This window comes from Heterodontus francisci, chromosome 27 (genome assembly GCF_036365525.1).
Source record: "Heterodontus francisci isolate sHetFra1 chromosome 27, sHetFra1.hap1, whole genome shotgun sequence".
NCBI lineage: Eukaryota > Metazoa > Chordata > Chondrichthyes > Heterodontiformes > Heterodontidae > Heterodontus > Heterodontus francisci.
Window position 1 is genome coordinate 44,744,107 of NC_090397.1, and position 26,125 is coordinate 44,770,231.

Consider the following 26,125-nt stretch of genomic DNA (forward strand, 5'->3'; position numbering starts at 1 on the left):
TGTAGACTTTTGAAGCTTTTAACAAGTATAGTGGTGAACCGTGGCTCAGTTGGTAACATGCTTGCCTCAGCCAGAAAGAAGGCTGTGGGCTCAAGTCCCGGGAGCTGAATTTTCCCGGCTCATTGGTGGTGGGCTGGGAGGCGGCAGAACTGGTAATATGGCCGGGGAAGGCATCAGGACAGGAGCCCGATGTCTTCCCGCCACCATGACATATCAAAGCAACAGCCAGAGAAGTCAAACGGCACCTAACTTGTAAGCAGCTGATGATCCCTTTAAATCGCGCTGGTGGGATGATCCCATTAAATAGTGCTGGTGGGATGATACTTCCTGCTGCTGCATGCGTGTTCAACTGTGTGAGGTTAGGAGAGGGTGTAAGCTGGAACGTTGAGCTCCAAAATGACAGCGCTGGTGTCAAACCAAAGTGATGTTATAATCTGGCTGCTCTGCACAATTCCAGCAGCCGTTCGCTGTTCATGCATTAATGCCTTCACCAATATGGCATCCGGTGTGACTTACCCAAAAGTGTGTACATACCGTACATACACCATCTTGGATACCAAATGGCACCTGTAGTGCCCAAACAATGCGCTACCAATAGAATTTTGTGTCCTTTTTATCTGAATAGAAATATGTAGTATGCACGTTTAAAGCAGAAAAACAATGAGCATGCTAGTAAATATAAATGTTGCACTATACTGTACGTAACTGAGGTAATGCATCACTTCCAGTTTAAGTAGGCAGGCTTAGTGACTGTCAGTAGTAAACACTGACGATTATGATTTCACAACTGAACTGGCCACCTAGAGTACAGTATTAATATCCCTAGCAGCAAATAGCAGTTTGAGCACTAACTTCCCTGTTAGTCAGTGCTGGGATACTGACACAGCACAGCATTGCTTTACAATAGCTATAAAGCATTCTCTTATTTCACTGTTCGTGAAAGGTTTGTTTACACAATGAACACTGCTGTTGCACTCTTTCTCCTTAATGTTGGAGTAATACTATGTACAGAGGTTCCTGTGGGATACAACAAAACTAGCAGATTCAAGAATCCAACAGAAAGAAAAGCAAATGGAGCCTGTGACATCAAGCTGAAGCCCAGAGTGTGTGAAGATGATGAAGTCTGTGGCTATCAGGTAAACTTTCCGCCTCTCACCATTCAGCTACCCAAGCAGACAAAGCTCCTCGAAGAGACTGTCAAACAGGTAAAAAGTCTAAAAGTAACAGTAAATAAGCTGAAGAATAGGTGGCTGGAAGGAAAACAGAAAAAGCCCATCAGTCGTGATCAAGCTACTGAAAGCATAGAAGACGGGAGAGAAAATGCCAACAGGATAACGGTGTTGGAGGAGAAAATTACCAAACTAGTAGCTTCATTACGGAATGCCAGAAACCAAATCAATGTGCTTCAGGGTCGTTTGGAAGAGATGAGTATTTTGAATATGGACACTGTTTTGCACTACATTGACAACGAGCTTTCAAATATTAACTACACTGTGAATACGTTGAACAACAAGTGTTATACAACCTGTGCAGCTGTAGCTCAACCACTAGGTAAGTTAATCAGTGTATGTAATATAAAGTACAAAATTATAAATAAGATGTTTTTATACAATTGAAACAATTTTTCCACTTTTATCAATTCTGTTTACACAAAGTCAAAATATCCAAGATTATTCAAGCTTTTAAATTACTTTTTCCATTCCAAATAGATGTAAACTTGAAATGTTAGAATCATACTTTAATTGACACATTAAACAATGCAATACTTTGATTCAAGGAGCTTATCTGTATTACATATTGGAAAGCATTCTTACCTAATAAACAGTCAGTAGTAAGACTTCACAACTTGAAGCTTATTCAGGTTAAAATCCCACTAGTTTTTACAGTAATAGGAGAAATGTATATAAAATGTGATTTTTTTATTAAACAGTTATGATGTTGTCCATAGACTAAAATGTCCAATGTGACATACTTCCTAACCTTTACTCCCTTTCACTTTTTAAGTAAAACTAGTTGGCTGGTTGTTCTTTCTGAATAATTAGGAAAGCATTGCCGAGCCTATTTTAGTAACTAAATTTAGAGCAGTCAGGAGTTCAATCCCCAAGGCTCTTGAAAAAGCATTAAATTAAAGTACTGCTTCACAATTTTGTGACAAAACATCATCGTGGAAACATGTAGATAGAATGATAAACTCTTCAGTTATGGGAGTAGAAAAATTAAAATACTTTTTATATTAACTTCAACTACAGCTGATGGATTTCTTTTCTATAACTCACCTTCCACCAAAATATTATTTTAAACTACATTTGAACTCACATCAAACCACAGCAATTCGAGTCAAGTCAATTATCATAACCACACTGGAAAAACCAAGGTCTACATCTGCTCTGAGTAGTGCTGCAATTCTTTAAGATTCTCCCTGATCACTAACACTGGTAATAGTCATATATTTGAAAGAACAGTTAAAGCAAATTTAATATTACAGGAACAGAAAATATCGTAGGAAGACTAAACTCTTTATGCTCACAACTTCTTTAATCATAAACGACAATAAACTGGACTCCTACTAAGTAGTAGGAAGTTTCTTGCTAATCTTAAACAGTGAACTGATGGAAAATTAAATATTTCAATAGTGCATGCCTTAGCTAAAAATTGCATCAACTTGATTAATTTTAATGTTAGTTTTATCGCAAACTCAGGCTTTTTTGTGGCTTTTATCACAGCAAGTATAAATTAAAAAGTAAATATTTTTGAATGTAAACAGTTTGCATATTATATTAGCATGTTATTTATTTTTACATTATAATTAAAAATAAAATTTCTGAAAAACACTGAGACAGGTTTTCTTTCTATGTAACTGACTTGCTCTAATCCCTAATTTTCATACACTATACTTTTGCAATGCTGTGATCTTGAGGATGGTTACAGTGCTCTATGTCAAGGGTCAAGGATTAAGAATGTAAAAAACTAACAGATCTTAAGGCTCGATTTCAACTCAAGGCGGGATTCACGTGGACAAGAGGTGAGGCCTGGGAGATTGTAACTCCTGAGCTTCACCTGCATTGGTCCCACCCAAAACTGGCGGCAGGAGAAAAAATATAGTAAATTTGAAATAAAAGCACTTAAAAAGAAACAAATGATCGAGAAGGACTGGGCATGCACATTGCTTTTGATGAAGTTTTCTGTCCTGGTAGTTAACTGTAATGTTCAAACCTTTATTGTGAAGCATAATCATAACATTCTTTCTTTACAAATGGAATGCTTCCTTTTTAGATTAACTCTGAAATGAAACTATTAATATTAAAGAATATCTTGAGGCACAGAAACTACCAAATTATTTCCATCACATCCTGTTAATATTTAATTGTGGAATCTACCTTTATTGGTTTTCCTATATGCAGGACTCCAGTTATTAAAGGGCCATCCTTATCACTAAAATGGCTAGCAAATTTTGTTCTGTTTGCAAGCATACAATATGATATTGCAAAATATTTTTAAGTGCATAACTTGCTTATCTCCCTCTGCAGTCAAATATTGTTTGTCAAACATGTTTTCTTGAATACTGTGCTCTATTAAAACCACAGATATAGGGAAGTAGTTAGTTAACATAACATATACCGTACAGATTAATTGCACAGTAGTAATTGTTAGGAAAAAAATTGAAAAAAAATTATGTTATTTGGCCCCATTTGTGTAATTCGTTTTTGCTTGCTTTCCAAATCATCTCACTGATTGGAAAGTAGAATTCCTACAATTTGAAACACAGAGAAAACACTGATCACTGTCAATTAAGACTTCTCTTAAGAATTTTCTAACATCTGACTGAGATCTGCTTGTTTAAAAACCATTCAAAATAAAACTTTTCCCTTTTCTAGTTGAATTATATTTAATGTTGTGAAAGATTAACAATAATGTATACCTGTTAATTGTAAAACAGTTCAAGCTGGTCAGAATTCATCTTTTGGTACAAAAGGTGAGGTTAATGACCTATTTCCATACTTACTTTCAGTGGTACAATGGATGCCTCAAGATTGCTCAGATCGTTACAAACTGGGATATCGGAAAAGTGGCATCTATGAAATTGCCAAAGGCTCTAACAAAAGCTTTTCAGTTTATTGTGATATGAAAACTCTGGAAGGCGGCTGGACAGTACTACAGTCTCGCAAAGACGGCAGTGTCAATTTTAATCGCACCTGGGCAGATTACAAAAATGGTTTTGGGAATCTATCAACAGAATTTTGGCTGGGAAATGACAAAATACATCTATTGACAAAATCCAAGGACATGATCTTGAGAATTGAAATTGAAGATTGGGATGGCATCCAAAAATATGCCACATACAATCAATTCTTCATTGCAGATGAAGATCACAATTATCGCCTGACTGTTACTGATTACTCTGGCACAGCTGGTGATGCACTGCATTACAGCAAGAATTACAACCATGATCAAAAATACTTTACCACCAAAGACAAAGATAATGATAATTACCCTTCAGGTAACTGTGGGGCCTATTACAGCTCTGGTTGGTGGTTTGATGCTTGCATGTCTGCCAATCTCAATGGCAAATATTATAAAAAGAAGTACAAGGGTATACGAAATGGTATTTTTTGGAGCACTTGGTACAATGCACCAGATGAAACTCTGAGTGGCTACCGCCATGCTTTTAAGTCAGTAAGAATGCTCATCAGGCCTAAAGCATTTGTGCCATAGGTAGGTGGCAACAACAAAAGTTTCCAAAAGATTATAAAAATACTATTGGGAAACTTTCACTGTGCAACTTTTTTAACAGCTTAACTTTAAAACATCATCTATAATACCAGTAACACCCACTCTAATTCTCCATCACTTTCCTCACCCCCACGACCACTTTCATGATGTCAGACTACCTCTCTGAAATTAAGTCATGGGTGCGTTAAAATTTCCTCCAGCCAAACAATGGGAAGATTGAAGCCATCATTTTCAACCCTGCTAGAAACTCTACTCATTTACCACCAACTCCAACCATATTGACTCAGGGAGAACCAGATTGTGCAAAACCTTAGTGTCCTGCTTGATCCAGAGATAAGCTTCAGACCCCATGTCTTTTTCATCACTGATTCTGCTTGCTTCCACCTCTGCCCTTACATCAGCTCCACTGTCACCAAAAACCTCTTGCATACTTTTGTCATCTCTAGAATTCAGTTCTTCATTGGCGCCTGGCTGATTTCCCATCCTCCAATTTACAATAACTACAACTCGTCAAAATGCCAGCCATTCATAGTCTGTTTCACACTAAATCCCAATCACCTGTTATCCTGTCCTTGTTGATCTACATTGGTTTACTCTCCTCTAAAGTATTGAATTTTAAATCCTTGTACTCATTTTCAGATCCCTCCAAGGCCTTGCTCTGCCTTATAGCCTCTCCCATACCTTTCAGTCTTCTGACTGGCCTCCTGTGCATTCCCCGTCACTTTTCCCTAACACTGATGGCAGGTTCTTCGGCTGTCTCAGCCGTACTGTTTGGAACCCGTACTTTTAGATCTTACTCCCTGAACTCCACTATCGCTCCACTTGTCTCTAGACCTTTAAAAACCTTCTCAAAACCCATCTTTTCAGCCAAGCTTTTGGTCACCCTTCCATGGCTCAGCATCTATTCCTTATACCTATGAAAAATGCCTTGGAACATTAAGTGTGATATCAGTGTAAGTTCTTGTAAACAGGAAAGAGAATATGCAAAAGAAATATGTATATGTGGGTGTAAAGTATTTCTACTGGTTATTAATGAGTGTAGTTGAGGTGCGACTGGCAGCATGCCAAACATTGAAATGAGGCCCAAGGCCCAATTTTGGGGATGCCTAGGGTATCCCAGTTGGGGCGCAGGCTGCCCAATACAGCTCTGAATCTAAGCGCATAAATGGGCCCAAATGAATTTCTACCCCCTCATCTTTTAAGAGCTAGATGGAGACAATTAGACATCTATTTTCTATTCCTTTTTTTGAGGAATATCAGGTAAACTTGAGTAAATCAAACAGGCTTTTCAGTGAAAAATAATTTTGAAAGAAATTTAGCAAGAATTAGCCTGAGATATACTGTAAATACTGATTAATCATTTCATAACTTCAACAGCATTCTGATTATAGCAGACAATAGAACTTTATTAGCTTTGAGCTATACCAATACATATTCAAATACATTCTTTAGCTTTAAGTATTTTTCTACTATAATGTCTTATGTTATTGAAATGCTCATCCAATGTGAACATATAATTTTCACAGATTATTCAGCAGTTTAATGGTAAGGTCAGAGAACTGTAAATACTGTACGTCTGCCTAATTATTAAAGGCATGCCACTGAAAGAATCAAAATAACAGCACTGTACAACACTGTTTTTGAAAGATGTATCAAAAGTTGAACAGTTCTCATTATGATGCATTTACCAGAAGCATTAAGACCTGTTACAAACTCCGTAAAATTGTTGAAAACAAATATGTCTATAAATAAAGCAAACAATGTACATTTAATTGTGCACGGTCTATTCCATTTACATCAATGTTATTTATGAGCAGTGAGTTCTCCAAGTATCCTAACCAAAATTCCTCCTTCAACCAATACCATATTTTTTTTTTAAAAAGATAAACTGGTCTTTTGTCTTGTTTTCTTTGGGTTCATGATGCGTGCAAAATGGCTGCTACATTTGCCTATATAAATCATTACATTGAAAAGTAATGAATGCATTTAAAGCACAGCGGGGTAGATGCAAAATTAAGTAGATTTGGGAAGGGGTAGGGAGATGTAGGGGCAAGGGATAAAGTTAAATTGTTGGAGATGGTCTTGCCAATGATTAAGAACACTGGAGGAGAAAAAACACAAAGGAAAACAAGGTCAAGGAGACAATTTCCAGTAATTTTTTCTCATCTGCAATAAATTATAATGCTGTCCACACCTCTCCTCCCATAGATAAATGTATAGTCCTCTCCTGCAGTAATGAACTGGCCATGGCAGAGGGTAAAGCAAACTCTTACCTCCTCCCTCCCTCCAGCAAAGGTGAAAATCTGGGCTAGGTGGAGGGATTGGCAACTAGATATACTGAATTCTCTTTGTCCACCCACCTTTGATTTTCTTTGGTGGAGTCTGCCAAGAGTTACGTAATTTGATGTTCAACTCCTTCTGCTGTAGCATTTGTTTTCAAATTCACTTGCTGAAAAGAAAATTGGTTGCCTGTCCCCCAATAACGTTGTTTTATCAGTCTTCAGCCAGAAGTGCTGACTGGATGATCCATCTCGGCCTCCTTCTGAAGTTACCAGCATCACAGATGCCAGTCTTCAGTCATTTCGATTCATTCCGTGTGATATCAAGAAATGACTGAAGGCACTGGATACTGCAAAGGCTATGGGCCCTGACAACATTCCGGCAATAGTACTGAAGACCTGTGCTCCGGAATGCGCTACGCCCCTAGCCAAGCTGTTCCAGTACAGCTACAACACTGGCATCTACCCGGCAACGTGGAAAATTGCCCATGTATGTCCTGTACACAAAAAGCAGGACAAATCCAACCCGGCCAATTACCACCCCATCAGTCCACTCTCAATCATCAGTAAAGTGATGGAAGGTGTCAGCGACAGTGTTAACAAGCGACACTTGCTTAGCAATAACCTGCTCAGTGGCGGTCAGTTTGGGTTCCACCAGGGCCACTCAGCTCCTGACCTCATTACAGCCTTGGTTCAAACATGGACAAACAAGCTGAACTCAAGAGGTGAGGTGAGAGTGACTGCCCTTGACATCAAAACAGCATTTGACTGAGTATGGCATTAAGGAGCCCTAGCAAAACTGGAGTCAATGGGAATCAGAGGGAAAACACTCCGCTGGTTGGAGTCGTACCTAGCGCAGAGGAAGATGCTTGTGGTTGTTAGAGGTCAATCATCTCAGCTCCACAGCATCACTGTAGGAGTTCCTCGGGGTAGAGTCCTAGGCCCAACCATCTTCAGCTGCTTCATCAATGATCTTCCTTCAATCATAAGGTCAGAGGTGGGGATGTTCGCTGATGACTGCACAATGTTCTGCATCATTTGTGACTTCTCAGATACTGAAGCAGTTAGTATAGAAATACAGCAAGACCTGGACAATATCCAGGCTTGGGCTGATAGGTGGCAAGTAACATTTGTGCCACACAATTGCCAGGCAACGACCATCTCCAACAAGCGAGAATCAATCTATCTCCCCTTGACATTTAATGGCATTACAATCGCTGAATCCCCCACTGTCAACATCCCGGGGGTTACCACTGACCAGAAATTGAACTGGAGTAGTCATATAAATACCGTGGCTACAAGAGCAGGTCAGAGGCTAGGAATCCTGTGGCAAGTAACTCACCTCCTGACTCCCCAAAGCCTGTCCACCATCTACAAGACACAAGTCAGGAGTGTGATGGAATACTCTCCACTTGCCTGGATGGGTGCAGCTCCAACAACACTCAAGAAGCTCGACACCATCCAGGACAAAGCAGCCCGCTTGATTGGCACCCCATTCACAAACATTCACTCCCTTCACCACTGATGCACAGTGGCAGCAGAGTGTACCATCTACAAGATGCACTGCAGCAATGCACCAATGTTCCTTAGATAGCACCTTCCAAACCCATGACCTCTACCACCTAGAAGGACAAGGGCAGCAGATGCATGGGAACACCACCACCTGCAAATGCCCCTCCAAGCCACACACCATCCTGACTTGGAACTACATCGCCAGTCCTTCACTGTCAATGGGTCAAAATCCTGGAACACCCTTCCTAACAGCACTGTGGGTGTACCTACCCCATATGGACTGCAGCAGTTCTCGAGGGCAATTAGGGATGGGCAATAAATGCTGGCCTAGCCAGCAACGCGCACATCCCATGAACAAATAAAAAAAAAATCGTCACCCAACCCCCAACACAACCAACGAGATTGTTTGTTGATCCCAGCCCAGGAACAGAAAATGCTTGTCGGTCATCTCCAGAGTTTGCTTGCTGAAACCACTGATATGATTTACCAGCATCATCTTCTCTCCCCCACCATGATCATTTTCCAGCTTCATTTACAATTTTCTGGCGTTCCCCACCCCCATCCACTCCTCTTCCATTTGTCCATCCTCTCCTCCCATTCCCCATCTCCTAAATCTCCTTCTCATTCCCCGTCTTCCCCTTATCTGCGCCCCACTGAAGTCAATAGGAATAAAAATCAGGAGATGATGTAAGACATGCTGCTGGTTCATTATTACCCGTGTTATGCTATCACACAAAGTCAAAATGATCCCCAGGGAGTCCAGACCAAGTGCAGTGCTCAGTTCAAGTAAAATTATCCCCCTATATGCATCACCACAGGACATCAACTAGTGTAAATATAGAAGGGAACTTACTTCATCCAGGCACTGAAAAGCAGGACTTGTAGTCACATCTGCAGGTTCCTCTTCTTGAAGGACTACTGGTGGGGCTACAGCGGTGATGGTTTCTTCCTCGTCTTCATCAATCTCGTCTTCAGATGCATTAGGAGGATTTTCCTCTCCACTCATTTCTCCTGGAGTATGAATATTTAAAAATGTATTATATAAAATATGGAAATCATATATGAACAGGAAATTGGGCGGGGTATATAATGGGTGACTGATCCGATATCATCTATTTACTCTTATCACCGAAAGTTAAAATTACTCCCAAGCGGCTGTGACCTCTTCATTTAGGACCCACACAAACAAGCTCAATCTTTTCCTGCCTTGATGCCAAGAGCGTATCCCTCTAATATCTCAGGAAAGTACCCAATTCTTTTTCAAAACCTGCCACAGAATTCCACTGACAGTCTATTCCATAAGTTAACAACTGCACTTTAAGTACTCACACTTTAAGATATATGTGGCAGGACAGAAGCAAATTATTTGTGGAAGGCAGCAGACTGGGGTTGAATAGGAGGGTATAGGATGGAAATAGTTTTGCTTGATAACCCTTGGTGATCAGAACAGTATTTGTGCAGAACTGACCCTCAGTAAATTAAACAGGTTAATTAATCTACCCAATAGGGTAGACTATACATCTTTGTAGAAGGTGTGGTATTGATGGGAAGAATGTCTGATTTCTAGTTTTTTATTTAAGTCATGGTTTGCTTGGGCTATAAATCATATTACTTATTGAATTACTTATCTGATTTGGCCAATCTGGAAAGAAATTAAACTGATTCAAACCAACAAGCCTATAATTCAGTGTGATTTATCTGATCTGGCCAGTACAGAGATTTTAAACATCTGAAGTAAAAACAGAAAATGCTAGAGAAACATTGCAGGTTGATCAGCATTGAATGAGAAAGAAAGATGGTGTAAGACAGGCTGCTGATTCGCTATCACCCGTGTTACTCTATTTTCAGTGTAACCCTTCATCATAATGAGGGTGAAGAATAACATCTGAAACATCAACTTTTATTTCTCCTTCAGATGCTGATGTGATTTCAATATTTTGTCTTTTATTAGAGTTGCTAAATTATTGTTCATTTATATTATATGGTATAACGTATTGGAAACGCCGGTCAGGCAAAATCCATTAAGAAAACGCTAGCATTTATTTGCCGTACTGGTTACGCCTATAGGTATCACTGTAGTTGGCATTTACAGTATTAAATGCTTGTTACAGTAACATTAACTGAAAAGCTCATCAATAAGGCTGTGATGTGCCTAAGAGAGTGAGCATGCAGTCCCAGTACAAAGACACTGGCTACCAGCAATTGAATATGTCAGCAGTTCTCACAGTATCACAATTTGTGAATGAAAAGTAACTGTCCCCTTGAACTGAAAAATATTTGAGAAAAAAAAACCTAAAAGTATACTTTTTTAAAGTGGATTTGGTACTCACTTGTGCCTGAAACTGAAATTAGCTTTACCTAGCTGCAAGGCCCGATCAACACATTCTAACTTCCTCTCCAAGTTCAGGTCCCAATAGCAACAATTTTCTACAATTCTTACACCCTGCCCCTGGCAACAGAGATATAAATTCCTGCAAGTTCAAGAACTTCTTCCATGCTATGGAAGGTGAAGCTGATGCAGACTGCTCCCTTGCTCCACTCAGATCCCCCACCCCGCCAAGACCTTTTTTATAGCCTTACCAACTGCAACAAATTTTCACTTCCTGATTACACCAACATCCTGAAAGATTTGCCCAACATGTAGTGCTCCAATTTTGAAAAGCCTGAACAGCAACACTGTAACACCTGTCTAGAACAGCAACACACTCTCTTCTACTGAGCAATGGTAAAGTGGGAGAAACCCTGCTTGTATTACCATTATAACTTTCTGAGTATGAGACTTTATCAACTTTCCCAATATACATTCAGCAACAAAAATGAAACCAGGATGTGGGCAGGATCATGTCAGGTTTCTGACCTGTTGCCACTTTTCAAGGCTCTAACGCCCCCACCTACACCTGAATCCGCACCCCCTCCCTCCTCCCCCTGCAACCTTGGCAGTTTAAATTCTGCCCATTTTCAGGGTATCGGACATAGAAAGCAGCTTTAAGAAGCTCTCATTAAGTTCATTTCTTGCTAAGCAGCAAAAATGATTAAAAGATAAAGAGGAACAAAGCACTGAAACAGGTGAAAACAAACAGGTGAAAACAAACACATCAACCACTGGCAGCAATCATCCCCTTTCAAGTGAAGGACCAAACACATGGATAGAGGCATGCCATGCAGTGCCATTTCATAAGGATGCCAAGTCTCTGGACTGCTGTTTAGAAAGAAAGAAAGACTTTCATTTATATGGCACCTTTCACAACCTCAGGACCTCCCAAAGCGCTTAACAGCTTTGAACTGTGGTCGGGTTCGGGTCAGGTTGCACTTCTGGGTCCGGTATTCGGGCTCAGGTTGGGCATGGTCTATCACAGGTAAGTGGCTCCAATGTTAATTTAATTTTTGGACTAGAAAGGTGGTTTTGTTACAGTTATTTTAAGCTTGTGCAGATCAGCAACAAAGTGAAAAACGGAAGGTAAGGTAACTGATGGTGGGGTCGGGTCGAGTCGGGCACGGGAACAAGTAGAATGACTTGGGCTGGGTCATGCTCAGGTCGGATGTAGTTCTGTCAGGCTCGGTTCGGCTCGGGGCTTTTTTTTTGCAGACCCGAGCAGGCCTTTATTGGCAAGGACACCATGTACAACTTTCCCATTCTTCTTCAGGATAATTCGATCATGGGAGCATCCACTCCTGCAATATGTCCAAGTAACATTGGCGCTGAATCAGCATCATGTATGATGACTTTCTGACATTCACTGTGCACCAGCTGCTTAGCAGGCCTTAGCACCACATAATGCCAGATGCTAGCACCTAAGGCACTAATACAATGGGCTTGATTTTCATCCCCCGACGGGACCAGGAACTGAGGCATGCAGGTGCAGAATTTCATGCCGTCAGCCTGCATGCAGGTTCTTTTGCTCCATCTCGCCCCCAGGCTATTTTCCCAGAGGCAGGATGAGGGTGGGCAGGTGGACAATTATTCCAATTAAAGGTCTATTGAGGCCTGTTAACAGAGGTTCCCGGAGGTGGCAGGGGCCAGTTTAGCTATCAAGAGGTGGCCTCCTGGTGGCAGACTTGTGTGAGGGGGGCCAACGCTCCATGTAGGCTTACAGGCCCTCTTGCTTGCCTGGGTGCAGCAGCAGTCGTAGATCGCCCTGTAGATGGATTCCTCCACAAAAGTGATGGCCTGTCTGCAAGGCCATTTTCAATTTAAAGTTTGGAAAAAGTTGAAGAGGGTGCCTCCAGCTTCGAAAGCCTGCTCAATCCCAATCTCTGGCAATTAATTGGTCGCTCCAGGGAAAATCATTTGGAGTGACTGTTTCCCATGCAGTGCAGATTCTGATCCCCATTTGAGCCTGATGGCAGGGCTCAGAAGCCCGCTGGGAAAATCCTGTCGAATGGGTGCTGAACTTTGCATCATCAGCCCCATTTGCTCGTATAAATGCAGGCATCCAAAAGTTGCTCATCACCCTAAGTGCATACTGCCACCTGGTGGGATTTTACAGTAGTACAGTAATATAAATTGCATCAGAAAAAAATCTAATTCCATTATTTATGTTGCATAACTCACAGATACTTTCTGGTAAAATATTCAAGATGCTGCACAGTGGAAGTTTTCTACAGTAGCCAAGAGATGTACGATGAAGCTTAGGTAAATGAGGGGCAATAGAGAGAGGGATCTGGACAAGGAGTGTGGGGTGGGGGATGAAGATATGGCAAGCCACGAACAGGGGATTGGGAGATTTGGATTTGGGGTTCAGGGACTGGGAGATGTAGAGGTTCTGGCAACAAGTTTGGAAATAAAGGGCATTATGTTGTCATTCAGATAAATTTGAGGTCAGTTCAAATAGTTATGAGAGCCTGGGGAGTGAGAAAGTCCCAGTGGCGGAGTGAAAGAGGTGGCGTCATGACAGGGGATTAGGTAGGGCTTGGTGGTGTGTTAGTTGCATGCAAATTAAAGAAGATTTAGATTGAAACAAAGAAAGGGGGATTGTAATGTGTCAGTGGAGAGTTATTTAAAGAGCAAGGATTATAAAGAAAGCAGCAATTTTGCTGCTGGCAAGGTATAGGAATCAGAATAGTAGTCATACTGTGAGTACAGATATTGTACAGGTAGGAGTTCCAGTTAAAGTTGGTTTTAAATTTTGAAGATGAATGGATGACGATGAACAGGCTACTAGGGATGAATGAAATTCACCCTTTAGAAGTCAGATCCGGTGACAAGAAGAAGAATAAACATATTAACTAAAAACAGAGAATGAGATGTTGGCTCCAGTCATCTCCATCATTATTCATTATTATTAATGATGGCAAAGATGAAAGTATGGGAGGGTGGGGAGAGGCAGAGGTATGGAAAATGTGGGCCAGGCATCCTGGAGTGTCAGTGGTGTTCAGGGGCCTGACGGGGCAGCCTAGGAGTCTGACACTTGATGGTGGAGCATTGTTTGAGATTTTAGAGTAACAGAGAGGGTCTTACAATGTAGGAGTATTGAAATCAAAGTCTCTGGTTCTGGCATCTAGGAGAAGGGTTCATAGGATATGGAAGTAGGAAGGCTGGTTCTGAGGCGAGTGGCTATTGGGGAAGCAGGTTGAATGGTTCAAGATATGGGTGAGCGATCCAGGTAAATTGTGGGCAGCATTTGGCAGTAATGGGTGAGGCCAGGATATGGGGCAGAAGCATTTGGCAGGATTGAGGGCAGGATTTGTCAGTATTTAAAGGGCAAACATCGAATAGCGAAGTAAAAGCATGGCACATTACAGCAAAGATGGGAGCTAAATAATATTGATCCTGGCCTTTGTGAATCTTAAGGTAGCTTCCCTTTGATTGCTGGTTTTCAGACCCTTTCATACCGACCCTCTCCTGATCTGAGAAGCACTTTCCACAGCAAGTTTGGAACTTGGGACTGGCATTAGGATGGTTGTTGCACTTTTACTGTATTTTCTGACTTCACAATTATTGCTCAAGGCAAATTGGAGGATAAATTATTTTATAACAGGGTGTTGTATTACATCAAGCACAATGTAATGGAAGGGTCACTGACAAACCGACCAAATAGATGAAATTGCATCTTATTATGTAACATTCTGGGGTTTTAGGTGGCATTTTGGGTACTGACTATTGCAATTTTGAATAGTTTTCTTGAAAATCATTCCCAAGATTATTAGACATTCATTTAGTTATGACCTAGAAATTCCACTCAGCCATTGTGCCAGTGAAATGCAGAGGGCAATCCATGTGTGCACTCCTGACACTGGCCTACCATCCGGCCAGGGTTAGTCAACTTGAATAATGAGGAGCAGACCTGCTGGAGCACCACTGGGGTCTGCTGTTGTGTGCTGGTAGGGGACAGTCATCTATCATATAGCTTCAGGATTTAAAGTCCAATGGCAATTTAAAGGTGGCAAGCAGATTCAGGTCAAGAGCATTAATGGCAGAAAAGACACAATATAGGCTATTCTCTGTAAATTTTAATGACAAGGACCATAGAGGTGCTCCTGAAGCAGTTGAGGAGAGGAAGAGATGCCTTGTTGGGGCTTGGAATTCGGGAAAAGACATCATTAGACAACCTCAGCTTCCCAGAAAGCAGCCATGTCACCATTGTCTCCTCACTAATTAGCAAAAGTGTGGTTCAGGGTTCTGATTAGTTATTCTGCTTCCCAAGCCTACTGCCCATTTGCCTCTTCCTACATAATGCCCTTCTTGCATAACCACACCTACTGGTTTCCCCTAGAAACAAAAATCTATGAATTGAGTGTTTGCAAGCAGCCTCAGTCAATACCTATGTAACAGCTGTGGCTCAGTTGGTGGCAATCTCACCTCTGAGTCAGAAGATTCTGGGTTCTGGATTCTGACACAAAAATCAAGGCTGACACTGCACTGCAGTATTGAGACAGTGCTTTGCTGTTGGAGGTGTTGTCTTTTGGATGAGATGCTAAACTAAGGACCTGCCTGCCCTCTCTTAAGTTCCCATGGCCCTATTTCGAAGAGGAGCAAGGGAGTTATCCCCAGGGTTCTGCCAATATTCATCCCTCAAATCAACATCACAAAAACTGATTATCTGGTCATTATCATGTTGCTGTTTGTGGGAGCTTTCTGTGCTTAAATTGGCTGCAACATTTCTACATTACAACACTGACTACACTTCAAAAGCACTTCATTTACTGTAAAGTGCTTTGAGACGTCCAGTGCTTGTGAAACGTACTATATAAATGCAAGTTGTTTTTATTATTTATTTTTGTGTCTCACTCACAATCATTACAGGAGATGACGGCCCATAATATGAGGGAGCAAATGGCCACGGGGGTGAACTAGCTAACATCAGGATTCTGACCTACCCCTACGATGTTCCCCGCCTCCCCCACAACACACACACACACAATTTCTGAGGGCAGTAGCTGAAGGCATTAGCGGATGGAATAATGGAAGTGCAGGTGTCAGCTGAGGTTTATCATCATATTCTCCTAGTCTTCCATTTGTTGCTGCAGTTATCCTTCCCAATTCACACCCTGCACCCTCCCCTCACAATCCCTGGGATCCCTGCTACAAGACTTGAATTCATGCTTCTCCTGAAATTGAGTAGATTGTGTACAGTTCTGGGCACCACACTATAGGAAGGATGTGATTGCACTGGAGAGGGTGCAGAGGAGATTCACCAGGATGTTGCCTGGGCTGCAGCGTTTCAGCTATGAAGAGAGACTGAAAAGGCTAGGGTCGTTTTCCTTAGAGCAGAGAAAGCTGAGGGGGGACATGATTGAGGTATACAAAATTATGAGGGGCATTGATAGATTAGATAGGAAGAAACTTTTTCCCTTAGTGGAGGGGTCAATAACCAGGGGACATAGATTTAAGGTAAGGGGCAGGAGGTTTAGAGGGGATTTGAGGAAAGATTATTTCACCCAGAGGGTGTTTGGAATCTGGAACACACTACCTGAAGAGGTGGTAGAGGCAGGAACCATCACAACATTTAAGAAGTATTTAGATGAGCACTTGAAATGCCTTAGCATACAAGGCTACGGGCCAAGTGCTGGAAAATGGGATTAGAATAGGTAGGTGCTTGATGGCCGGCACAGACACGATGGGCCAAAGGGCCTGTTTCTGTGCTGTATAACTCTATGACTCAGTCAGCCATTCTGTAGCTGGAGATAAAGCAGTTCTCAGCAGTGTAATTTCCTGCTGCCCACCCCCCCACCCCACCCCCACTACTTAACTCCCAAGGTTCTAAAACAATAGCGGTGTCAAAAGCAGCTTCTAACCCCAACCACTAACCCTAATCCTATCTGCAACCCTTAATGCCAACCACTAACCCACACCTCTAGTCCTAACATCTGCTGACCCAATCCTATACAATCAATCCCTCAAAACATCTTTGGTTATAACCTCAATACAACTTTCTAGTTTGTTTCTTATCGTAAATTATCCTGAGCATCTTATATTATATTATCTTCAAATACCCTAATATCAACTGGGATACAAACAGTGTGAAGGGCACAGAAGGCACAAAATTCTTGAACTGCATTCAAGAGAACTTTTTTAGCCAGCATGTAACAAGCCCAACGAGAGGGGGCGCAATTCTAGTTCTAGTCTTTGGTAATGAAGCTGGGCAAGTCCAGTGGGAGGCATTCAAAAGCGAGATTCTACAGACACAGTGTAGGTATGTCCCCACAAAGATAAAGGGTGGTACAGCCAAATCTTGAGTTCCCTGGTTATCTAGAGGCTTATGTGGTATGTTGAAGCAGAAAACTTAATACTTCAGAAAGCCTACAGGAGTATAGAAAGTGCAGGGGTGAAGTAAAAAAGGAAATTAGAAAAGCAAAGAGAGGACATGAAAAAATATTGGCAGGTATAACAAAGAAAAACCCAAAGATGTTTTATCAGTACATTAAGAGCAAGAGGATAATTAAGGAAAAGGTAGGGCCTATCAGAGATGTACAAGGGAACTTACACGTAGATGCAGATGATGTGGCCGGGGTTCTTAATGAGTTTTTTACCTCTGTCTTCACAAAGGAGAGGGATGATGCAGACATTGTAGTAAAAGAGGAGGAGTGTGAAATATTAGATATGATTAGCATAATGAGAGAGGAAGTACTGAAGGGTCTGACATCATTGAAAGTGGATAAATCACCTACTTAAAGGAAGCCAGGGAGGAAATAGTGGATGCACTGAGGATCATCTTCAAATCCTCACTGGATACTGGCAAGGTGCCAGAGGATTGGAGGTCTGCGAACGTTGTACCATTGTTTAAAAAGGGTGCGAGGGATAGGCCAAATAATTATAGGCCGATCAGTCTGACCTTGGTGGTGGGCAAATTATCAGAATCAATTCTGAGGGACAGGATAAACTGCCAATTAGAAAGGCACAGACTGATCAGGGATAGTCAGCATGGATTTGTTAAGGGAAGTTCATGTCTTATTAACTTAATTGAATTCTTTGAGGAAGTAACAAAGAGGATTGATGAGGGTAGTGCAGTGAATGTGGTCTACATGGATTTTAGTAAGGCAATTGACAAGGTCCCGCATGGCAGACTGGTCAGTAAGGTGAAAGTGCATGGGATACTGGGGAATGTGGCAGATTGGATCCAAAATTGGCTCAGTGACAGGAAGCAAAGGGTAGTAGTCAACGGATGTTTTTGTGAATGGAAAGCTGTTTCCAGTAGTGTTCCACAGGGCTCAGTGTTGGGTTGCTTGCTGTTTGTGGTATATATTAATGATTTGGACTTAAATGTGGGAGGCATGATTGGGAAATTTGTTGATGACACAAAAATTGGTTGTGTAGTTGATAGTGAAGAGGATGGCTGTAGACTCCAGGATGGTATCAATGGTTTGGTTGAGTGGGCAGAAAACTGGCAAATGGAATTCAATCCGGAGAAGTGTGAGGTAATGCACTTGGGGAGGTACATAAAGCGTGGGAATACACAATAAACGGGATGATATTGAGAGCGGTAGAAGAAGTGAGAGACCTTGGAGTGCATGTCCACAGGGTCCCTAAATGTGGCAGGACAGGTAGACAAAGTGGTGAAGAAAGCATATGGAATGCTTTCCTCTATTGCCCAAGGTATAGAATACAAAAGCAGGGATGTAATGCTGGAACTGTATAAAATGCTGGTTCGGCCACAGTTGGAGTATTGCATACAGTTCTGGTTGCCACATTACAGGAAGGACACAGTTGCTCTGGAGAGAGTGCAGAGGAGATTTACAAAAATGTTGCCAGGGCTTGAAAGTTGCAGCTATGAGGAAAGATTGGATAGACTAGGGTTCTTTTCCTTAGAACAGAGGAGGCTGAGGGGGTCACTTAATTGAGGTGTACAAAATTATGAGGGGCCTAGACAGAGTGGACAGGAAGGACCTGTTTCCCCTAGCAGAGAGGTCAATTACCAGGGGGAACAGATCTAAGGTGATTGGTAGAAGGATTAGAGGGGACATGAGGAGAAACTTTTTCACCCAAAGGATGGTGGGTGTCTGGAATTCACTGCCAGGAATGGTGGTGGAGGCAGAAACCCTCAATTCTTTTAAAAGGTACCTGGACATGCACCTGAAGTGCTGTAACCTGCAAGGCTATGGACCAGGTGCTGGAAGGTGGGATTAGATTGAGGGGCTAGTTTTTTCAGAAGGCACGGACACAACAGGCTGAATGGCCTCCTTCTGTGCTGTAACTTTTCTACGGTTCTATCTTATATAAATTGACATGTTCAGACATTTGATAGTATACAGACCCTAGAGATAGATAGGGTCATTGAGTAAAAGTAAATAGTCGAGATATATAGTTTTCACTTATTCTACTCGCAGTGAATGGGACTATCAACACAACTTGCATTTAGATAGCACCTTTAGCATAGTGAAACATCCTGAGGCGCTTCATAGGCAATCAGACAAAAATAAATTGAAGCAAAATACTGTAGATGCTGGAAATCTGAAATAAAAACAAGAAATGCTGGAAATACTTAGCAGGTCTGGCAGTGTGCGAATAAGAAATACTGAAATGTTGTTTCTACAGCTTGTGGAAAATTACCGAGAAGTCATTTCTACACAACATAATGAAATCACTGAAAAAGAGAACTGATAAGGGTATGTAAGTAAAGACCTTGAGACAGTACAGCAGTTAAAAATTGTGCTTAGGCAGAGAAAAGAGAAACAGCAAGAGTTAGAACAAAGGATGTAGTGAATAAGAAACTGCCCCACTAAGATAAAGGCTGACAGCTACAAGTTAAAACACACAATGGAGAGCCAAATAAGGTAAAACAAAAACAAGAGTTAGGGGCTAGAAAGTTAGAGTAGGGGGAGAAGTAAACAGAGGAGGAGACTGTAGCAACCATAGGATAGGTTAGTGTCATAATATGTTATAACCAATAATGTAAACTAAAGGCGTGGACAAATGGATTTGTATTGTATAAACATGAACTGAATATGTTGATCGGTGTGCCTGCTTGTAGGACACCCGATCTTGCAAGAACGTTAAATAAACTTACTTCTTCAGAGTTTGACTTGGTGTAAATTATTATTAAGTGGGCTATGTTTCTCACAGCAGTATCTGTGGACAGAGAAGCAGAGTTAACATTTCAGATCAGTGCACCGTCATCTGAAAATAAATTGGCACTGAGCCAAAGAAGGAGACATTAAGGCAGTGACCAAATGCTTGATCAATGAAGTAGGTTTTAAGCTGAGCCTAAAGAGAAGTGAAGAGGTTTAGGGACGAATTCAGGAGCTTGAAGTCCAGACGGCTGCGGATGATGGGGCGAAGGGGACGCACAAGAGGCTGGAATTGGAGCAGGGCAAAGATCCACGAGGGTTGTGGTGCTGGAGGGAGTTACAGAGATAGGGAGGGGGCTGGGCGATTGAACACAAAGATGAGAATTTTAAAACTCGAGGTGTTGCTGGACCAGGAGCCAGTGTAGGCCAATGAGCACAGGGGTGGACGGGACTTGCTGCCAGTTAGGACACAGGCAGCAGAGTTTTGCTGGCACATTCAACATGCAAACAGTGCACGGAACTCCCTTCCTAACAGCACTGTGGGTGTACCTACCCCTAATGGACTACAGTGGTTCAAGAAGACAGCTCACCGCCACCTTCTCAAGGGCAATTAGGGATGGGCAATAAATGCTGGCCTGGCCAGCGACGCCCACATCACATGAACGAATAAAAAAAAAGTGCCCTCGACATTTAGAGCCCCAGTCCTTCAAATGTACCTCAGCAGCCGCGTTACCTCAGGGTGAGGATGTCAGTCAGTATCCCCCCTGTCCGGTGTCCAGACTCCACAATCTCTCCCAGTTTGCAACCAAGTGCCATCACCATGGCAACCGCCCTCTTCATTCCTGCCCACCCATTGGTTAATAAGACGTGACTTTTGACCAATAGCAAGCCACGAGAATAAACGAACTGCCGGAGACATGGCCAACAATAACTATTCCAATCGTGATTGTACTAACCACCCTTATGTGTACTGTAAATACGAATTAATTTTACATGAATACATATGTCATATATAGATCTATGTTGCTGTAGCATTAAATCCCTCCCCAACTATCCTTTATGCTGTTAAAACAGAAAATGCTGAGGTGGATCAGCACATTGAAAAAATAAGTTTATTGACTCCACGCCAGGTCGTCATCAAAATTACTTTTTTTCAAAAATCAAGTATAATTTCTTCCTTGAATTATGTGGACGATTAGTTATCCAGCAGTGTATTGCAGCCAGTCTCGCCTGCATTATTCGGTGTGATGGTTGGCCAGCCACTGGTGCGTACACTGCATTGTGGGAATTGTAGTCTGCAAGCGGCCGGCCGCGGTTAAAGCGCGTGTGCGCAGACTCCAACCCCCAGCGTAAACAACAACAGTGGGAGAGGGTGAGAGGGGCTTAGGCCGTAAGTTAGCAGGCATTACTCGTCTGTTCTCGGGTGCATTATGACTTCCTTGGCTGTGTTTTGCCGCAGGGGTTGTCGAGGAGCTTTACTGAGGGAGAGTGCTCAGTGCTTTCCCCCTTTGGTGTCCCGGAGGTTGGTGTCCGGGACTTGCCGCTTGGCCTCCCGGCACAAGGGCAGCGCCTTGAAACGCTGGACTTTGCTGGTGGATCCTTTCGGCTCTTTAAAGGTTCGCCTGCCCTGCGATGTGACAGTTAAACCGCTAGACCCACATGGCTATCCGGCGGCTGACCGCGCTTTCGTGGAACTCGTTTCCTCCAACCAAGGAGAAAATGTGGACGATGTTCTGGTCAAATATGACAAGGCTCTGAAGCAGATGGTAGTGAGTTCAGAAAATGTTAGTGGTGATGCTCGCATTGATCTGGTAACTCCGGTAAAGTTTGGTGAGTAATTATCTGCATTTTGCGAAATTGAACTGCAGCTGATTTTATTAAAGCTCTTTCGTAGTTATAATCCAAGAGTGATTATTATAATACAGGAAAAAGTGCAGTACTCTGATTATTACTGCTCTCTTGTTTTCTTCCGTGAATCTTCTAATTCTTTCCATGTATTTTTTTTAAAGTTAGTTTTTTTTTGGAAAATTACCACAAATTTTAGAATCAATAAAAAGAGTCAGTGGAAATAAATGAAACTATTTATTTATATAGCGCTTTTCACATCCTCAGTATATCCCAAGGAGATTCCCAGTAAATTAAGTAGTTTTGAAGAGTAAGCACTGTTGTTATGGAAGATATGTCAGCCATTTTTGCACACAGCGAGGTTCTAGAAAGAACAGTGAGCTAAATTACTGTTTTAGTGGAAGGATAGTGGCCAGGACACTGAGCACTTCACTGTTCTTTGAATAGAAATATAGAAAATAAGAGCAGGAATAGGCTATTTGGTCCTTCGAGCCTGTTCCGCCATTCATTATGATCACAGCTGATCATCCAACTCAGTAGCCTGTTCCCGCTTTCGCCTCATACACTTTGATCCCTTTAGACCCAAGAGCTATATCTAACTCCTTTTTGAAAACATACAATATTTTGGCCTCAACTGCTTTCTGTGGTAACGAATTCCATTGGCTCACCACTCTCCAGGTGAAGAAATTTCTTCTCATCTCCGTCCTGAATGGTTTACCCCGTATCCTTAGAATATGACCCCTGGTTCTGGACTCCCCCACCATCGGGAACATCATTCCTGCATTTACCCTGTCAAGTCCTGTTAGAATTTTATAGGTTTCTATGAGATCCCTCCTCACTCTTCTGAACTCCAGCAAATATAATCCTACCTGACTCAATCTCTCCTCATACGTCAGCCCGCCATCCCAGGAATCGGTCTGGTAAACCTTCACTGTACTCCCTCTATAGCAAGAACATCCTTCCTCAGATAAGGAGACCAAAACTGCACACAATATTCCAGGTGTGGCCTCACAAAGGTCCTGTATAATTGCAGCAAGACATCCCTGCTCCTATACTTGAATCCTCTCGAAATGATGGCCAACATACCATTTGCCTTTTTTACCGCCTGTTGCGCCTGCGTGCTTACCTTCAGCGACTGGAGTACGAGAACACCCAGGTCTCACTGCGTATTCCCCTTTCTCAGTTTATAGCTGTTCAGATAATAATCTGCCTTCCTGGTTTTGCTACCAAAGTGGATAACCTCACATTTATCCACATTATACTGCATCTGCCATACCCATTCACTCAACTTGTCCAAATCACCCTGAAGCCTCTCTGCATCCTCCTCACAACTCACCCTCCCACCCGGTTTTGCGTCATCTGCAAATTTGGAGATATTACATTTAGTTCCCTCATCTAACTCATTAATGTATATTGTGAATAGCTGGGGTCCTAGCACCGATAAATGCGGTACCCACTAGTCACTGTCTGTCATTCGGAAAAAGAACAATAGGATGGGATCTTTTATATCTACCTGAACAGACAGATGGGGGCCTCAATTTAATGTCTGTTCTGAAAGAAAGCACACCTGACAATGCAACACTCCCTAATTAATGCACTGAGTTGTCAGCCTAGATTATGTGATGAAGTAAGTCATTCAGCAGATGACAGATAAATTAACATTTTCATAGAATGGTTACAGCACAGAAGGAGACCATTCAGCCCATCATGTCTTTGCCAGTTTCTGCAAGAACAACTCACCTAGTCCCACTTCCCTGCCTTTTCCCTGTAGCTTTGCAAATTTTTTCTCTTCAGATAACTATCCAGTTCTCGTTTGAAGGCCTCGATTGAATCTGCCTCCACCATACTCTCAGGCAGTGCATTCCAGATCCTAACCACTCAGCAATTTTTTAAAGAAAAGGTTTTTCCTTGTGTCACTGTTGTTTCTCTTGTCAGTTTCATATAGACCTTGCGTTAGAACCACCTCACTGATGCTGACAGACCTCCTAAGTGTTTCCAGCATTTTTTTTTTGTTTTTAGATTTCCAACATCTTTAGTTTTTTTTTTGCTTTTTCTTGGGCTCAAACTGCTGGGGTGGGTCTTGAACCCATGACCTGACATATCTAATCCATCTTTATGAGGAGGAGGAAAAATCTTGCCAATTTTATTTGTTACTTGTTTGTTTATGTCCTCTAGTTAGGAGTTCATGGTTCAAGTTGAATAGTATACTAACATGCATGATTTTTAGGGGCAGGTAAAAAAAAAATTGGTAGTTCTCATGCAACTTTTAATGTTGCCCATGGAATTTGAGATTTGGTTGTTTTACCTCTGTTGGCCAAGGTGTACTTGGCAGAACCATAATGTTGACAATAACGTAAATGGTACATTGCCTTTCAAAGGGATGGGCCAAATTATCATCTTTCCTCGTTCCTTACCTTCCTAAGCGATTCTGGGCTTCTGTGACAGGTTTCTCTATTAGCATTGTAGGGAACCTTATTAAACTAAACATTACTTATCCTGCCCTATGGAAAATATTTTCTCTTTTTAAATAAAATGAACTATAATTTTATAATGTAACATGCATTTAGAATATGTAAATGCCTGGTTTGGTATGTTGTGACTTGATTGATAAAAATAATCAACTAAATTTTCATGTTTCTGTTTGCAGACCTGAACATTAGAACCTTTCATAAAGGATGTGTTAAGATAAAAAAAATGGAGTGTGATAACTGCTTTGTAGAAACTGAGAGAGGGCACAGTATCCTGAACTCATTAAAGGTACAAACAATTTTCCTCAAAGACTGTTTGAGAGTTCTTCATTTGAATGTTTTAATTTTGATGCAAGTAATTCACAACAACAAATTAGATTTATCTGGGACCTTTTAGTGTAATAAAATGTCCCAAGATGCTTCACAGGAGCATTATAGAACAAAGTATGACCCAGAGCCACAAAAGCAACTATTGGGTCAGAAGACCAAAAGCTTGGTCAAAGAGGTAGGTTTTAAGGAGTGTCTTAAAGTAGGAAAGCAAGGCGGAGAGGTGTAGGGATGGTATTCCAGAGCTTGGGGCCGAGGCAACTGAAGACATGGCTGCCAAAGACGGAGCGATTAAAATCAGGGATGCACAGGAGGCCAGAATTAGAGAAGCACAGATATTTTAAAGAGTTCTGGGATTGAAGGGGATTGGAGTTGGGGAGGGATGAGGTCATGGAGGGATTTGGAAATAAGGATGAGGATTTTGAAATCCAGCCAATGCTTGACTGGGAGCCAATGTAGGTCAACGAGCACAGGGGTGATGGGAAATGGGATTTTTTGGATGACCTCAAGTTTATGAAGAGTAGAATGTGGAAGACCAGCCAGGAATGCATTGGAATAGTACAGTCTAGAGGTAACAAAGGCATGAATGAAGGTTTCAGCCACAGATGAGCTGAGACGGACGAACATAGGAAGATAGGAACAGGCGTAGGCCATTCAGCCCCTCGAGCCTGTCCCGCCATTCAATGAGATCGTGGCTGATCTGCGGCCTAACTCCATATACTTGCCTTTGACCCATATCCATTAATATCTTTGCTTAACAAAAATCTATCTATCTCAGATTTTAAATTAACAACTGTTCTAGCTTCAACTGCTGTTTGTGGGAGAGAGTTCCAAACCTCTACCATCCTTTGTGTGAAGAAGTGCTTCTCTTGAACGGTCTGGTCCTAATTTTTAGACTATGCCCCCTAGTTTTAGAATCTCCAACCAGTGGAAATAGTTTATCTTTATCTAGCCTGTCTTTTCCTGTTAATATCTTGAAGACTTCAATCAGATCACCCCTTAACCTTCTAAATTCTAGCAAAAACAGGCCTAATTTGTGTAATCTCTCCTCGTAACTTAACCTCTGTAGTCCAGTGAAGTTAGGAGATGTTACGGAGGTGGAAATAGGTGGTCTTAGTGATGGCACGAATTTGAGGTTGGAAGCTCATCTTGGGGGCAAATGTGATGGGTTGCAAACCGACTGGTTTAATCTCCAACTGTAGCTAGGGAATGGAGTTTGGAGTGGTGGAACGAAAACAATGGCTTCAGTCTTCCCAATATTTAAATGGAGGAAATTTCTGCTCATCCAGCACTGATGTCAGATAAGCAATCTGATAATTTAGCAACAGAGGAGGAGTCAAGAGAAATGGTGAGGTAGAGCTGAGTGTCATCAGCATACAAGTGAAAACTAATTTGGACTGTGGTCAGGGACAGAAGGGTGTGACTGCGAGTGAGACAGATATGGGGATCCAGAATGTAGCTTTGGGGGAGCCTCAGGCAGTGCCCTTATCTAGTAGGTATGAGGTTCTTGCTCCCAGT

At 41.9% G+C, this 26,125-nt stretch overlaps 3 protein-coding genes across 8 annotated transcripts in view; 2 read left to right on the forward strand and 1 right to left on the reverse strand.

Annotated features, from left to right (window-relative positions):
• Positions 1 to 20,783, reverse strand: part of ccdc146 (coiled-coil domain containing 146) — a 145,422-nt gene extending 124,639 nt beyond the window's left edge. The window contains exons 1-3 of one of the 6 annotated variants that reach the window (XM_068059240.1): positions 20,701 to 20,783; positions 19,967 to 20,028; positions 9,376 to 9,533 (exon numbers count right to left, since the gene is read on the reverse strand). In XM_068059240.1, the coding sequence (XP_067915341.1) occupies positions 9,376 to 9,528 (153 nt within the window). In that variant the 5' untranslated portion in view covers positions 9,529 to 9,533; positions 19,967 to 20,028; positions 20,701 to 20,783. Of the gene's footprint in view, positions 1 to 1,814; positions 1,900 to 9,375; positions 9,534 to 10,852; positions 11,068 to 19,966; positions 20,029 to 20,683 lie in introns of those variants that run through there. The other 5 variants (XM_068059239.1, XM_068059243.1, XM_068059242.1 and 2 more) reach the window with 5 other exon arrangements.
• fgl2a (fibrinogen-like 2a) lies at positions 783 to 6,503 on the forward strand. Its single transcript, XM_068059248.1, has 2 exons — positions 783 to 1,551; positions 4,010 to 6,503. Exons 1-2 carry the CDS (start codon positions 957 to 959, stop codon positions 4,711 to 4,713), a joined length of 1,299 nt encoding a protein of 432 aa, XP_067915349.1. The 5' UTR covers positions 783 to 956; the 3' UTR covers positions 4,714 to 6,503.
• A 503-nt stretch (positions 20,784 to 21,286) lies between the features above and the next one.
• Positions 21,287 to 26,125, forward strand: part of fam185a (family with sequence similarity 185 member A) — a 76,613-nt gene continuing 71,774 nt past the window's right edge. The window contains exons 1-2 of the mRNA XM_068059739.1: positions 21,287 to 21,797; positions 24,460 to 24,569. Coding sequence (XP_067915840.1) covers positions 21,398 to 21,797; positions 24,460 to 24,569 — 510 coding nt within the window. The 5' untranslated portion in view covers positions 21,287 to 21,397. The remainder of the gene's footprint in view (positions 21,798 to 24,459; positions 24,570 to 26,125) is intronic.